The 15,297-nt window shown below is 35.0% G+C and overlaps 1 protein-coding gene across 12 annotated transcripts in view; it reads right to left on the reverse strand.

The window, feature by feature from the left end:
• The window catches only part of NBEA (neurobeachin), a 697,478-nt gene that overhangs the window by 362,061 nt on the left and 320,120 nt on the right, over window positions 1-15,297 (reverse strand). For all 12 annotated transcript variants that reach the window (XM_086713686.1, XM_086713662.1, XM_086713695.1 and 9 more), the window contains one exon: window positions 6,473-6,534. In XM_086713686.1, coding sequence (XP_086569812.1) covers window positions 6,473-6,534 — 62 coding nt within the window. The remainder of the gene's footprint in view (window positions 1-6,472; window positions 6,535-15,297) is intronic.

Below are 15,297 nucleotides of genomic sequence, written 5' to 3' on the forward strand. Positions count from 1 at the left end.
TGAAGTAACACTAATAATCCTGTAGTTTGATAATGTCAGTAGTTACACCATTACAAGAAATGAAATTGCTTTGATCTATATACACATGCACAAATGAATGCATGTAAAAAACAGTGAAGGGCGAATAATGCTGTGGGAAGGGCACGTGGAACTCTAGGTACTATTTTTGCAACTTACTGTGAGTCTGAAATTATTTAAACAATGAAAGTAAAAGAGGACACAATTACTTATCACATAATAGCTATTAAAAATAAAGTATGTTGAAGTATACATTGGACAAAAGGAAAACAACAACAAACAAACCACCTAAAATCAAGAGAATGTGTAATAGTGGTAGGACTGTGGAATGCATACACATTATTGTTGCTATTTTTCAAAGTTGTGGTAATGTGTCTGAAGAATTTATAAAACATAAACATAGAAAAATAGACACGGGGGAAAACAAACATGCCAAAATAGCTAGAAAGAAAGGAAAGGGGTGGATATTGTGGCAAAGTATGGGAAGGGGTTCTAGGTCAGGGAGGTGGTCTATCAGTGACCCAGGGAAATCTGTCTACCTCAGAATATGCTATATTCTTTCTCCTCTCCTACAGAAATTATAGCTCCCAAGGATTATTGTATGGGTGGACAAGGCTTACAGATTTCTTTTTGTCCTGTTTTTAGTAAAACTATAAGAATTCAGACATGAGAAAAAGGGCTGTTTCTCTTATATTTTACCATTTATATACAGCGGAGCTCAGAACTTCTGTTTATTCATCATTTTCTTCAGTTTACAATTTGTGTTGGATATGAGTTAATTAATATACAAGGATGAAAGTATTTATATCATGCACAAGCATTACATATATTATAGGTAGCTTGGAAAATAAATATTTTATGACATAAAACTGATAGACTCAATGTTCATTATACCTCCTAACTTTTCTAGGAGTTGAGTAAAAGAAATCAATAATAAAAGACCACATGGAAATAATCAAAAGTAATTTGAATTGTATGTTCTTTAAATCTTGGATTAAATTTTCATAGAGGGATGCCATAATAGTTGGGTAAATAACAGACTGAGTCTGTTGCATTTGTGCAGTAGGCATTCTCCCCAAGATACATTAAATGGAAATACTTTTTTTCCAAATGTCTATATTTTTACTATAAATCTTCTCCATATTTTCTAATAACTTTATTATGACTCAAGTTGACAGTAATCTTCATGCATCATCACATGTGCAATTTCCTGCTAAACTTTTATTTCTACTTAAGACATATTACAAACTTTATGGCGAGAAAGAGGGTATGCTCTGGGCAATTTCAAAAAACTTTAATGACTAATTTGCCCCTTTAACTTTGAGAGGATGTTATGCCACAGATAGAAGTTGGGGCCAAGCACTGTCCAGAGAAAAAGGCAGGGATTTGTGAGATATTCAGGAATGAAAGAGAGGCTTTATTTCTCCTAAACGCTGAGGCAGAACTTATAAAAGCAAACACCAGGAACTACTCAATACTAATCACAAGTTAGAAAGTTCTTATCGACTTCAATTCTATGCTATTAACATACAATAACACTTTATATTAAAAACTACCCTTGAGGAAACATTGTTTCATATACTGCCTGGAAATGGGTAACTCCCTATGTGACAAATTAAACCCAAATAAACCTATTGTGTGGTTACTTAATTTCTGATGTACTTAAAATGAGGCTGGAGTGTGCTCTAAGCACGTCACAGCTCTAAGCTGGAGTGTGGTCTAAAGCATAAAAGGCTTAGAGTGTGCTATAAGTCTGGGCGGCTCACTTGGTTAAGCTTCTGACTTTGGCTCAGGTCATGATCTCATGCTTCATGAGTTTGGGTCCCATATTGGGCTCTGTGCTGACAGCTCAGAGCCCAGAGCTTCAGATTCTGTGTCTCCCCTCTCTCTGGCCCTCCCCTGCTTGCACTCTTTCTCTCTCAAAAATACAAATAAATAAATAAAATTTTTAAAAAAATATATCATACTACAATTTTTTTACTCATCATTGAGTTCAAACTCAGCTACATAACAGGCAAGTTTCACAGATAACACCAGACCACATTAAGAAATGGAAGGATGTTACCAATAAATCTTCAGTAACCAGCACAAGGCTAATATAAAAAAGCAGTCACTAAGACACAATTTCATCAGAAAACTAGGATTTCCTATTTCTGAAGATGCTTTTTAAAAATCTAATCCAGGGGTGACTGGGTGGCTCAGTCTGTTAACCATCTGATTCTTGATTTCGGCTCAGGTCATGATGTCAATGGTTCGTGAGAGCCAGCCCCACGCTGGGCTCTGTGCTGACCGCATGCAGAGCCGGCCTGGGATTCTGTCTCCCTCTCTCTGCTGCTCCCCCCACAAAAAAAAAAAAAAAAACAACAACAACACTGAAAAAAATCTAGTCCATCCCAAGTTTTCTTACATTTATCATCTTACTATACACACCCCAAATGTTTTCAATAGTGGGCACTCATGAACGAGTATGCACTACTAGCTTTCCATATTCATCTCATCTGTGTTTTTACTTCTCTTTGGTTTATTATAGTTGGAAGAAAAGTATGTCTTTTTCCTTTGTACCATCTGAATAAACGGTATCAAATTGGAGAAAAAATGAAAATTTTAAAAGTTCAAATACCAAATCATCTGAAAAAGGAAGACTGTTCCTCAGTTGTGGTTCTTTTGTTAAGTGCTGTGTTTAGAAGTCCTGGGTCTGAGCCTTGATCACATCAGTGAAGTCACTAACTTCCTTTTTATTTAACTATATGAAATATTTAGGAAAAAAAAGGCAAACAAAACCACAAAATAATTCATGTTAGTAACTTCATACACAGATTCTAAAGAAACTTGCAAGGCTGACTTCTATTTTATGTTACGTATACGTTTTGGGATTTCTAATGAGAATAAAAATGATTTACTAAGCATGCATTTTGCTTAATCAGTACTTCAAGTCAGAAAGTACTTGAATACTGAGAGACATTACTTTTTATATAAAAGTTTCTCAATTTATAAAACGTTTTCTATTGAAAGATAAGGCACAGAAAAATGCAATGACATCTGCTAAGCTTTACTTAGAAAAACTTAAAGAAATCCTACGGGATAACATCACTCAATTTTTCCTGGAGTACCTCTGATGGAGACTTCCTAAAAAAAAAAAATCTGGAAATAATTAGAAACTATTATAGTACCTAAAAAAGTTTACTTGAAAACTAAATCTGCTATTCATCAAAGAACACAATACACTCAGAATAATGTAATAGAAAATTAAGGTACATATATAGAATGACATAGAGCACCTCAAACAAATGTAATTGTAAAGCATTAAAAAAAAAAAAGTTGACAGAAGACAGTGTCAGACCTGTGATATCCTGAAGAACACTAGGAAGCACTACATTTAACTGATTAAGCAGTGATTTTGTTAAAACAAAATATATTAATTATTTGACTTATTTTATTTCAGTTCATTTTACTTCTAAACGACAAGAAACCAATTATTTTTAAAAAGATACTACTAAGGCGCAACTTTAATACACATTGAAAGGGAAGAAGAACAAAGAGTTAATTCTTAAAATGTACTCTTGTGTCATCAGGTATGCATGGGAAGGAAAGCTATGCAAAATATTGTAAGAAACATTTGGGTATTTGTGGAACAATAAATGCAATACAATGATAATGCTAATAGCTTCTTAAAAGTAAAAATATGTTCTCGACAGAGACCTAAAATTCCACTGGGGAGTAGACTGGATGGCATGTCCCTTGGAGTTTAAAAGGCTGTCCATATGAACTGAATTATCCTTGACAAGTACCTTCAGACACTTGTAATACGATCTCATGTAAATTTAGACCATATTTTGCACACAAACCAGTGGCAATAGTAAGTTTGTTCAGGAGCTCAGATAAGAAGAAAAGAAAAACTGATATCTTTAGTAATAGTTGTTAACATGAAATTTCCGAAATGAAAAGCATAAAAATTAAAGTAACTAATGTGTTGTCACAAATGAAAGAAAAACAAATATTGAGAGAAAGATTGCCTTTTCTTTTCCTTTTTCGATCCTTAGCTACCTAGTCTCTCCAAACAAAATTTTATCCTTCAATAGTTTATCTAAATTTGGAAAAAGAAAAACACATTTTAAGCAAATAAATAAACAGAAAAATTCCATTTGCATTGGAATTTTAATAACATAACTACCATCAAACTTATAATAAAGCATAACAACATAGAGCCATAAATATTTATAAAAAGCTGACTGTAAGATAAAACAAAAAGACAACTCAGAACTCTGTAGCTTTAAAGATTCCTCAGGACTGCCCTGGCACAAAGACAGCCCTACAAACTTTGCTAATTCTACAGGGATCAGCTCCATTGTCCAAGAGACGCATTAAGGCCTGTAGAAGAGAACCCAGCTTTGGAGAGTGCTAGGCCCAGCAAGCTCCAGAGCATCATTAACTGTAATTATTTTCCTTTATCAGAAGTCTGCTACTGCTATGGTTGCCCTGCTAATGGATGAAAACAGGACATAGATCATCTTGAATTTGAGTAGTAGAGAAAAATGACAGATTAAAAGAAATTTTAAAGGCATGTCTATTTTTGTGAGTGTCCTTAAAACTAAGATTTTACACATCCATGGAAAAATTAATGATCTATAAAGATGGTTTCATAAGCTAATTTCACAGTATTATAATAAACTCATCCTACCTCAACTGTATTAAAGTAAGATTATTACTCATTATTTCTTTAAAAATATTTTATGGAAAGCAGCATTTCAGTTTAACAAATAACAGAATGATGGGAACTATTTTTTACAAACATACATTTTGTAGTCACTTAAATGAAGTATATTTAATCAATTAACCACTTGAAATATTTAAATACACTCTGAATTATTTAAAAAATTCAACTTAAAAATCAAACTGAGAGACATGTTTATAATATTGCTTTGCTGAAACACTGAAGGAAAGTGCACTGCACAGAGTGCTTAAATTTCTCACTCTTCCTTTCAATCAATATCTGAGGCAAAGTTTCATCTCTAGGGCCCTTAATGGCAGGAATTCCTGGAGCCAGCAAATGAGTAATGTTAAACCTATGATTAGATGATGAGGCCATCAAAGACACTAGACCCTAATGCTACATTCTTCTTTATTTCTCTGAACTGCAGTAAAACCCAGAGCTAAAGAAGAAGGAATTTTAAGGTACTTTTTTTTCCCACAAAAGCTTTTTTCTTCTTCTTCTTTTTTTTTAATACATGTGCATCATCAAGAACCTAAAAGGTCCGGATCTCTCCGAATGTCTCTTGAACTCAGGACTCTGGCAATAGGTAACAATTTTCAAATGCCCTGCAAATGAACTCCTGCCAGAGATGCTGTTTTCTTTATTCTTCATATTCTTCCTGGCTGAAAAGGGAGAAATGGACCTAATGGTTTCCCTATGAATATATTCTTCAAGAAAATAAACCTAAAGACTGGAAATCAATAGGTAAGTCTTGATTGTTTTGTTTTTGCTAATATTTTAAAGGTGATCCTTTAAATATTGAAGCCATATTGTTGTTTATTTGGGAGTTAGCTGCAGCTTCAGACGGACCTCAAGGTCAGTAACTAGAAAGAGTTTAGATGTATTTTTCTTTCTATTGAGGAAACTAGGGATAAATGTAATAACTACTTATTACAAACACACATAAGCTGTTTTTCTTGTTCTCATAATACAAAATATTTAATACTTATATGAAAATCAGGATCGCTCGGAGACTTGACTGAGCTGATAAGACAGACCACTGGGTCCCTAATTTTAGTTATTAGAAAAATGTAATACATGTATTTTAATTTCTTATACATGCTAAGAAGAAAGAAAACCCCAAAACTATAAATTGTATTTTTGAATCTGATTATTAAAGATAAATAGCACAAGTAGATTTTTGGAATGTATCCTGAAATATACAAATTACCTTAAAAAAAAGGAAAGCCACAAGGTATTGTATCAAAGGCCATTCACTAATAAGCTATATTTTATACTCTGCTATTGTATGAAAAGGCTTTGCTTTCATTATCTCTAATCTAATAGAAGAAATCATTTAACAATAAATGTCAAAACTATAAATTCTACTATACCATTTTTAAATGGACACATGTAAAGAAGGGTATCAAAAATCTATAACAAATTACACACACACACACACACACACACACACACACACACACACACACATATATATATTTCCAGATAGGAGACAATAGAAGGATAGGGATGGTGGGAAAGAATAAGATAGCTAAAGTGTGTGGAAGAAGGGAGAGGGAGACTATATCAATATTCACACAGTACGATCATCTACATAAAAATATCTTAATATAAATTATTTTCATCATCTATAAGAGATGGAAGTTTTAAATATATATAAACAAATACAAACATATGCATATGCATTCTATGACTAAAAATCCTCATGGAGTTTAATGCAATCCAGTGAATGAGATTTCCTACCTGAGAACAAAGCAGCATAACGAGTTCAACGACAGACGTGCTGGACTTCATACAAACGAGGCCTGCAATGAAGAAAGGTGGAAACAATGAATCTCCATGGTAGAAATCATCATTCCGAGTTAATTAATTACGTGATTTTAACTTATCAAAACTTTCCTTAAAATAGAACTCCTAAAATAAAACAAATGGAAACATTCACATAGTTTTTATGACAATTTTAAAACATTCAGATATTCAAGAAGTTATAAAAAATACTAAAAAAATTGACTTCTTCATGCTTGGGTTATTTATTTGGTCAAGGCATTTCTCATATTTAAACAAGGTACAGGGTAGTTATTGAAACTGGTGAGCTTGTTAGAGCTACTTTTATTCCAAAGACATTTGCTATGTGACTGTCTCTAGAACAAAGGACAATAATCAGTGAAGATCCGCCTAAATTTTCTTCTAAAAACACAAAATTAAAATAATTTACAAATAATAACACTCCCTCGGTTGTCAGTTGTTAAATGTTTTTAAAATATTTTAAAAAATGAACTTCACACACAAGTATCACATTAAGCTATGTTTATAAAATCTTCCACTGTTGTGTTTCCAAAGTCTCTGAACAGTCATCAGTAGAGAAAAGAATGAAATGTTATATAATTTGTACATAGTAATGGCTACTATTCATTGATCACTTACTATGTGCTGGGTACTGTGTTAAGTGCCTTATATACATAGCTCATTTAATTCTCATTTCTTTTTGTAATTTTTTTTTTTTTTTTTTAGTTTTTTAAGTTTACTTATTGAGAGAAAGAGAGTGAGCACATGTGAGCATGAGTCAGGGGAGTGGCAGAGAGAGAATCCCAAACAGGCTCTTTGCCTTCAGCATGGAGCCTGCTGTGGGGCTTGATCCTAGGAACCTAAGATAGGACATGAGCCAAAATCAAGAGTTGGACGCTTAACTGACCAAGCCACCCAGGAGCCCTTTAATTCTCATTTTTTACTCTGTTACATACTATTACTATACTCATTCTACAGGCAGGAAAATATTCTTCCCACAAACAATTTAAACACTAATTATTCATCAAGACTTTTCCCAATCAAAAGGATCACTGCTGAATAACATATAATTAGAAAGCAGATCATGATTGGTAGTTTTTTAAAAGTGTCAGCAATAGAGGAAGATATAACTAAGAATTAATAACCATCTTGGGTTGAGAGTATGTAATCATGATGCTTCTTAATTAAAAAAAAAGGTTTTAAAATATTTTTGCTTTTTAAAAAAATTAATAGGTTTGTTTTTTCTTTTCATATGAGCACAAAAGTAATCTGTAAAAGCATTGTATATAGTAGGAAATGCCATGGTCTTACATTAGTTGTTGCTAAATGGAAAGTTGAGGTGGAGCCAGCTTTTTCTTCTTAAGGTGATTTCAATAAACAGTCTCAAATGCCTTCTAGGCTGTAGCATGTATATTTATTGTAGGTAGTGGATAAATACCCTTCTGTGCCCACTCTGCTAACAAGACTATCCTTATTGTACACATGACAGAAAAAGCTGTAAAAAGGCACTGGTATTCCATCTTATCAGATCTTTGGGCAGACAGTTAACTAATGAAATAAGAGGCAGATGTGAAAAGCTCATTTAAGAGACAATTGCTGTAATTGATCAGCAATTCTCATGCTCAGGAGCTAGAGAGTCAAAAAGATTAATGGGACATTTATCACCTGTTGGCTACTCAACTATTTGACAAAACTAAGTAAAAGGCCAAAGGACTATGCACAGCAAAACAATCATAATTATGATATGTACTCCATATCAGTTTAGATTTTAGACTGCAAGCTATATAAAAGATAACTATAAAAAGAATTATTCACCATATATTTATTTTGCATATAATTTTTTTAAATACATAACAACTTAAAGTAAAAATTAGGAAAAATATGCAATTGCATTAATTTCTCAGACTCATTCTTTAAAGGAACTTCTAAAAGACTTCTATGTTACAAGAATGTTCACAATTTTTACAAATTCTGACATAAGGAAAAATAAAAAAATGTCCCATCAATGCCTTGTTCAAAGGACATAACAACAAATCAACAGATAGCCACACTGCAATTTGCAATCAGGACGGCCATTGGGATTTCAACTCCATAAAGCCTCACAACTTTATTAATGTGTTTTGTCTAATTGGTTTTGAACAGAAGGAACTAATGGATTCTCTTTTAAAGGAAGAAAACATCCAACTTTGACAATGAGAACACAAGCAGAGTCAATTCTGGAAAACTTATCAGCCTTCCAATTCTATACAATCACTTTGGTTGGAACTATTTCTAGTATTACTATAACAAATAGGCTAACTCCAATGTTTTTCATTACAGATACTAAAAATACAAGCAATGTCTGATGACACTCTATCCTTGCACACTTTCTAAATTAAAAGTATCCATACCTGAAAGTTTAAGATGTAGGAATAAACATGGTTTTTTATAACTTTAATCATAAGCTCAAGAAAGCCATATTTATCTAGTGATGCTCTAAAGAACTCAGGTTGTATAAGCATAAGGCAGATATTTTATAAGTGTATATTTCAAACAGGTTGATTTTATCCTTTTTGTACCTGGCAAGAAATTCATAATCAAATCGACTCATTTGGCATCTACTCATAGGAGCACAGTACAGTGTTAGCATTGAGGAATTAAGACATTATCTATACCTTCCCATATGTCCCAAGTTTTTAATTCACATCTAAGATTATCTAACATTTACCAGGAGCTTTGTCATTTACAAATCATTTTTTATATATTTGCTATCTCATCTGATTCTCTTAACAACTCTTTGATTTAGTTATTATTACCTCATATGATAGATAAAATATGAAGATTCAGTGACTGGCCCAAGGAGTTTCCCTTAGTAAGTAGTGGAGCTGAAACCTGAATTCAAGTCACCTAACTTGAAAGCCCATTTAATGTCTTCTGCAGAGTTACGTAAATAATTCAACATGACTAGGATGGCAATATGTGGCTATGAGAAAGGTTATAATGGTTGACTCCAACTGGGATGATTTTGACAGCTTCCTTGGAGAAGGCAGCATATGTTAGTCAGACGTGGGGGAAAAAGCATTATATTTAGCAAAAGCACAGAGGGGAAAGGGAACAAAAATAAATCTGAAAGACCTTTATTGCTTAGGGGAAGGATGAGTAGAGTATAGGAGGCATTTGAAAGTGGGACTGAGGCCTAGGGTAAAATTCAAACGTAAATAAAGATTTATTTATTTATTTTTTTAATGTTTTATTTATTTTTGAGACAGAGAGAGACAAAGCGTGAGCAGGGGAGGGGCAGAGAGAGAGTGAGACACAGAATCCGAAGCAGGCCCCAGGCTCCGAGCCGTCAGCACAGAGCCCGACGTGGGGCTCTAACTCACAGTGAGATCATGACCTGAGCCGAAGTCAGATGCTTATCTGACTGAGCCACCCAGGTGCCCCCAAACATAAGTAAAGATTTAAAGCAGTAAAATTACAAATGTTTTTGAAAGAGAAAGAATGTAGAGCAAGATACAAAATTGGGGAAATGTCACTAAGGCTAAGGTATGTATTCCGATTCTCTGATCACTTTTCCCACCCTCTCAGGGAGGTAGCCCCCAAAAGAGCTGTACACATGCGCCTCTCCAACAAAAATCTAGTTAGAAGTATTGGCCAGTTACTAGACTATTTTCATCAGCAAATATACATTCACCAGAATATTCTGACTAGAATTACTAATCCAATACTGTATACCATACAAGTTACCAGTATAAAATTAACACCTGGAGTAAAGAAAATAAATATGTATGTAAAGGAGATACTCAACAGTGAAGAAAACTGTCTAGTAATAGCTTTTGAATATATTGTGAACTATACTGTTGAAAGATAAAGTCAGCTGAGTGGCTAACATAGAAGCACTTGAGAAGATTAATTGGATGGACAAATTTGAGGTGGCCCAGATGCAGGAAGTAAAGAATGAAAAGATCTGAGTAGACCACCATCCAAAACACTGGCAGTTCTTTTGGGTTCCCACTTACTAGGGGTTAGAAGTCAGCTTTATTTTCAGAACTCCACTTCCCTACCATAAACAACAAAACAAAACAAAACAAAACAAAAAACCCCACCAAACCCCATTAAAATGTAAGATGAATGGAAAGTTAAAAGTTTGACCTTTGGGAGAAAGCTATCTTTCTTTAACTCAAGGAATACTGAAAGGTCCAGTGATGCTGTTTTAATACAGAGCTGTCAGACTCTTCTGCGTCAATCTGTGAGTCTGATTTCATGTATCTGTAGAATTAGATCAAATTAAAAGAACCCTTAGCTTCAGAATAGTATGGAGGAATTCTCTCTCTGGCAGGATGTTCCTCACAGTGGGAGGTAAGGGGTGTGAAGCCTTACAGTGATAAGCAAGGAACCACACTCCAGCAAGGAATCACACTCATAGGTGGGACTCATCTTTTAAGCGGTATAGTGTTCCTTCAGCAAGGGTCCTCTACCAAGACAGGAGACCTACAGGCATCTATGACTAAGGCAGTGCTCTGAGTATGCTCCCAATAAATACCAATTAATGAATAAATCTGGAAACCATCATTCACTGAGTAACTGCTATAGATGATAGAGGAAAAAAAAACGTAAGATTTGGAGAAAAATATAAGAGTATTTTGGAAGGGACAAGAGCCCAATTCATTCAAAAAGCATTTATTGAGCTTAATGTCTAATGTGTCAAATACCATGTCAAGTACTAAGTATAAAAAGAAGTAAGGAAAGTGGCACAGATTTTACATACAAATAATCATGTATAGAATCCTAGGAGGTAGACAGAAGGTACAAAGTGTTAGAAGCACAGAAAGGTAGTGAGCAACTGTGCTGAGAATTTACAGGGCATGCACTATGTCATTTGGAAGATGTCATGCTTATCTAGGTAAAAAAAGGAAAGAAGGGAAAGTCATCTGAGGCGACAGAAATATTAGAGGTAGAAAGAAACAAGAACTAGATAGTAAAATGGGGTTGGAGTATTACGTTGCCTTGTGCAAAGGATGGAAGGCAGCAAGTGGAAATGAAGACAGAGAGAGAGAGAGAGAGAGAGAGAGAGAGAGAGAGAGAGAGAGAGATTGAGGAAGCAGGACCATACATGGTATGTATTCCTAGTGTCAACAGGGAGCCCCTGAAGGATTCTAAGCAGAGGGAAGACAGAATACCATCTATTTTGGGAAGATCCCTTTCTGTAAGTGGTAGAGGCAGAAATCCACAACTGTAGAGTCCAGTCAAGACAATGTGAGCCTGAGCTGAAGGCAGTGACAAAGCAAATAGAGGCAGATGTGAAAGTCATTTTGGAATGAGACGAGGCAGTATTTCAGACAATAGGGTAGGAGGTTAAACAGCAGGTACAGGAGCAATGAAAGTGTGAGTGGTGAAGACTTTACCTGAGCTACAGATAACAAATGAAGCAGCAGATATGTGGAAAGAAAGTGCCAAGTTTCATCCTGGACAAAATTAGAAATATAGGCAAAAAATTAATGTTGAGTTTTAGGAGTGTATGTTTTTTAAGTATAGATGTTCTAACTCTGACAAACCAAATATAAAGAAGTCAGGCAGAGAGCGTGGTGTTAAAGAAAACATAATTATGTAATTTTTAGAAGAGTTCCTACCAGTAGTTTTAAAATCTAGTTTTCTATTTCTCCTCATAATAAAATATCCAAATTAATTTTCCATCTAACAGACATGACTATTCTGATAATTTGAGTTTTAAAAATCAAGTCTTCCCAGGACTATTTAGTTTTTAAATAACTTTCTAATGATTTTAACTTTCTTAAATTCCGAAATTAGTAGAGATTGAGGGACACTGAAATGGCTGAAATAGTTTCATTTTAGTAACAAATGTGGAATAAAAACTACAGACCTTGAAAGGAATTGAATAGGCTTGCTATGCTTCACTTGTTTTAGCTTCAGTGGTCCACAGCTGCTAATTTCTTTGAAAGTCTCTGTTCCATGCAGTTTTCACAGTGTATTATAAAGCATTCTAAAATACAGTATACACTGTATACACCATATGTATATCTGTGTCTATCGTTTATGTCTGTTGCAATGCTTACACATCTCTATCAGCATAATAGCAATGTCCTTTTTTGGCTTCCAAACCAAATGCTTTCTAAAGCATTCTAAAATACACTATACTGTATATACACCATATGTATGTCTGTGTCTATCATTTATGACCTCTGCAATGTTTACACATCTCTATCAGTATAACAACAATTTCCTTTTTTGGTTTACCAATCTTTTACTTTCTTATCTGCAATATGAAATTTGTTTTTCTATTTCATCACTGTGGTATGCCCCTGTATGTAAAAACTTACTTCCAGCTTTACCATGTAAGTCATCTGAACTTATTAAGGCCAAAACGTAAAAATTAGCAAAGGAGGTAATTTGTGTGACTTTCTCATTTAAAACCAAAACACCAAAACCAAATAAAAAAACTTAATATTAAACATCCTTTGCAATAATGATGATGGCTTGAATATTAATTATTATTTCTACAACTAACATTAATATGTGTATATGTAATATTACTGCTTTCATGTTTCAAGATTTCATGTTATTTCAAAGATTTTAATGTAAAACTGTATTACGAATGGAAACAATTATAATATTACCTTCCAGAAACTAAAATAACATTAAGTTCATTTTCTAAGTAAAAGCTTTTTAAGTGTAATTAAACTATTACAGTTTATTTTTAGATTATACCTTTCAACTGAAAAAAAAAAAACCACCTCGAAATACTGTAGAGACAGTGAGAGTTCATTCATTCACTAATTTACTTCAGCTCACTAAAAACTAAGATGCCAGCAACTTATGGCAGTCTTAATGTCTTTAGAATAGGAACAAAACTGAATTCTCTATATATCAGGGGTCAGCAAACTTTTTCTATAAAGGCACAGGTAACATATTTTAGGCTTTGGTGGCAGCCATAAATTTTTGTTACAACTACTCAACTCTGCCAATGCAGAGCAAAAACAGCCACATAACACATAAAACAAGTCGGCTTGGCTGTCTTCCAAAAAATCTATTTACTCATCACAAGGTGTGTGTGTACATGTGCATGTGTATGTCTGTGTGTAAAGAAGAGAGAGAACACATACATATGTGCATGCATACATCTATAGATTTTTTAAACTGCGGGGATAATTATTTTCGATTATATATCTATGATGCTTTATAATTTAAAATCCAAGCAGCTTTGAAAAGCAGCTTTCTTGTAAGATTGTTGCAAACTTAATTATCAGCATAATTTCACCTAAATAGTGTTGGCACTATTCACAATCTTTATTCCACTTAGTGTGAACATCCTTATGTATCACTGCAGACACATTAATGTGCTTGATTAACGAGCTACCCCATACTCTCCTGAAGATGCTATGAAATAATACATATAGGTACCTATTACCTTTCTTTTTAAAAGAAATTATTAAGTTTATTTATTTATTTTGAGAGAAAGAGAGAGAGATCAGGGGAGGGGCCGAGAGACAGAGAGAGGAAGAGAGAGTCTCAAGCGAGCTTCACACTGTCAGCACGGAGCCAGAAGTGGGGTTCGAACCCACAGACCGTGATGTCATGACCTGAGCTAAAAATCAAGAGTTGGACACTTAACCAACTGAGCCACCCAGGTGCCCCTTACCTTTCTTAAATCCCAAGATATCTGCAGTACAAGACACATCTGGTCTAAGGTTTTGAATAAAGCATTTTAGGCATTTAGTAAAATTTTAAAAAATGGGACAGCTTTGTATTTAGTTATTTATTTTTTATTTATTTTTTTCAACGTTTTTTATTTATTTTTGGGACAGAGAGAGACAGAGCATGAACGGGGGAGGGGCAGAGAGAGAGGGAGACACAGAATCAGAAACAGGCTCCAGGCTCCGAGCCATCAGCCCAGAGCCTGACGCGGGGCTTGAACTCACGGACCGTGAGATCGTGACCTGGTTGAAGTCGGACGCTTAACCGACTGCGCCACCCAGGCGCCCCATATTTTTTATTTATTTTTTAATTTTTTATCTTTATTTTTTATTTTTGAGAGAGTGCAAGCGGTGGAGGGGCAGAGAGGGAAAGGGAGACACAGAGTATGAAGGAAGCTCCAGGCTCTGAGCTGTCAGCACAGAGCCCGACTCGGGACTCGAACTCAAGAAGTTCGTGACCTGCTCATGACCTGGGCCGAAGTCGGATGCTCCACTGATTGAGCCACCCAGGTGCCCCATAATGCTTCATTTTTTTAATGGATTTTTTAAACGTTTATTTATTGTTGAGAGAGAGAGAGAGAGACAGACTATGAGTTGGGGAGGGGTACGGAGAGGGAGATACAGAACCTAAAGCAGGCTCCAGGCTCTGAGCTGTCAGCCCACAACCTGATGTGGGGCTCGAACTCATGAGCAGTGAGATCATGACCTGAACCGAGGTCAGACACTTAACCAACTAAGCCATCCACGTGCCCCTTTAGTTATTTATTTTTAAATGTTTATTTAATTTGAAAGAGAGAGAGAGAACAGGGAAGGGTCAGAGAAAGAGGGAGGGAGGGAGAGGGAGAGGTAGAGGGAGAGGGAGAGAGAGGGAGGGAGGGAGAGAGAGAGAGAGAGAGAGAGAGAGAGAGAGAGAGAGAGAGAGAAATCCCAAGCAGCCTCCATGCTGTCAGCACAGAGCCTATATGGGGCTCAAATCCAGGGACCGTGAGATCATGACCTAAGCAAAAAGCAAGAGTCAGATGCTTAACCAACAGGTGCCCCCAAATGTCACAGCTTTCTAAAAGTGAGAAATTGGGGGCTCCCGGGTGGCTC

The sequence above is a fragment of the Puma concolor genome, chromosome A1 (genome assembly GCF_028749965.1).
Source record: "Puma concolor isolate L17-30 chromosome A1, mPumCon1.1.hap2, whole genome shotgun sequence".
NCBI classification, from domain to species: Eukaryota; Metazoa; Chordata; class Mammalia; order Carnivora; family Felidae; genus Puma; species Puma concolor.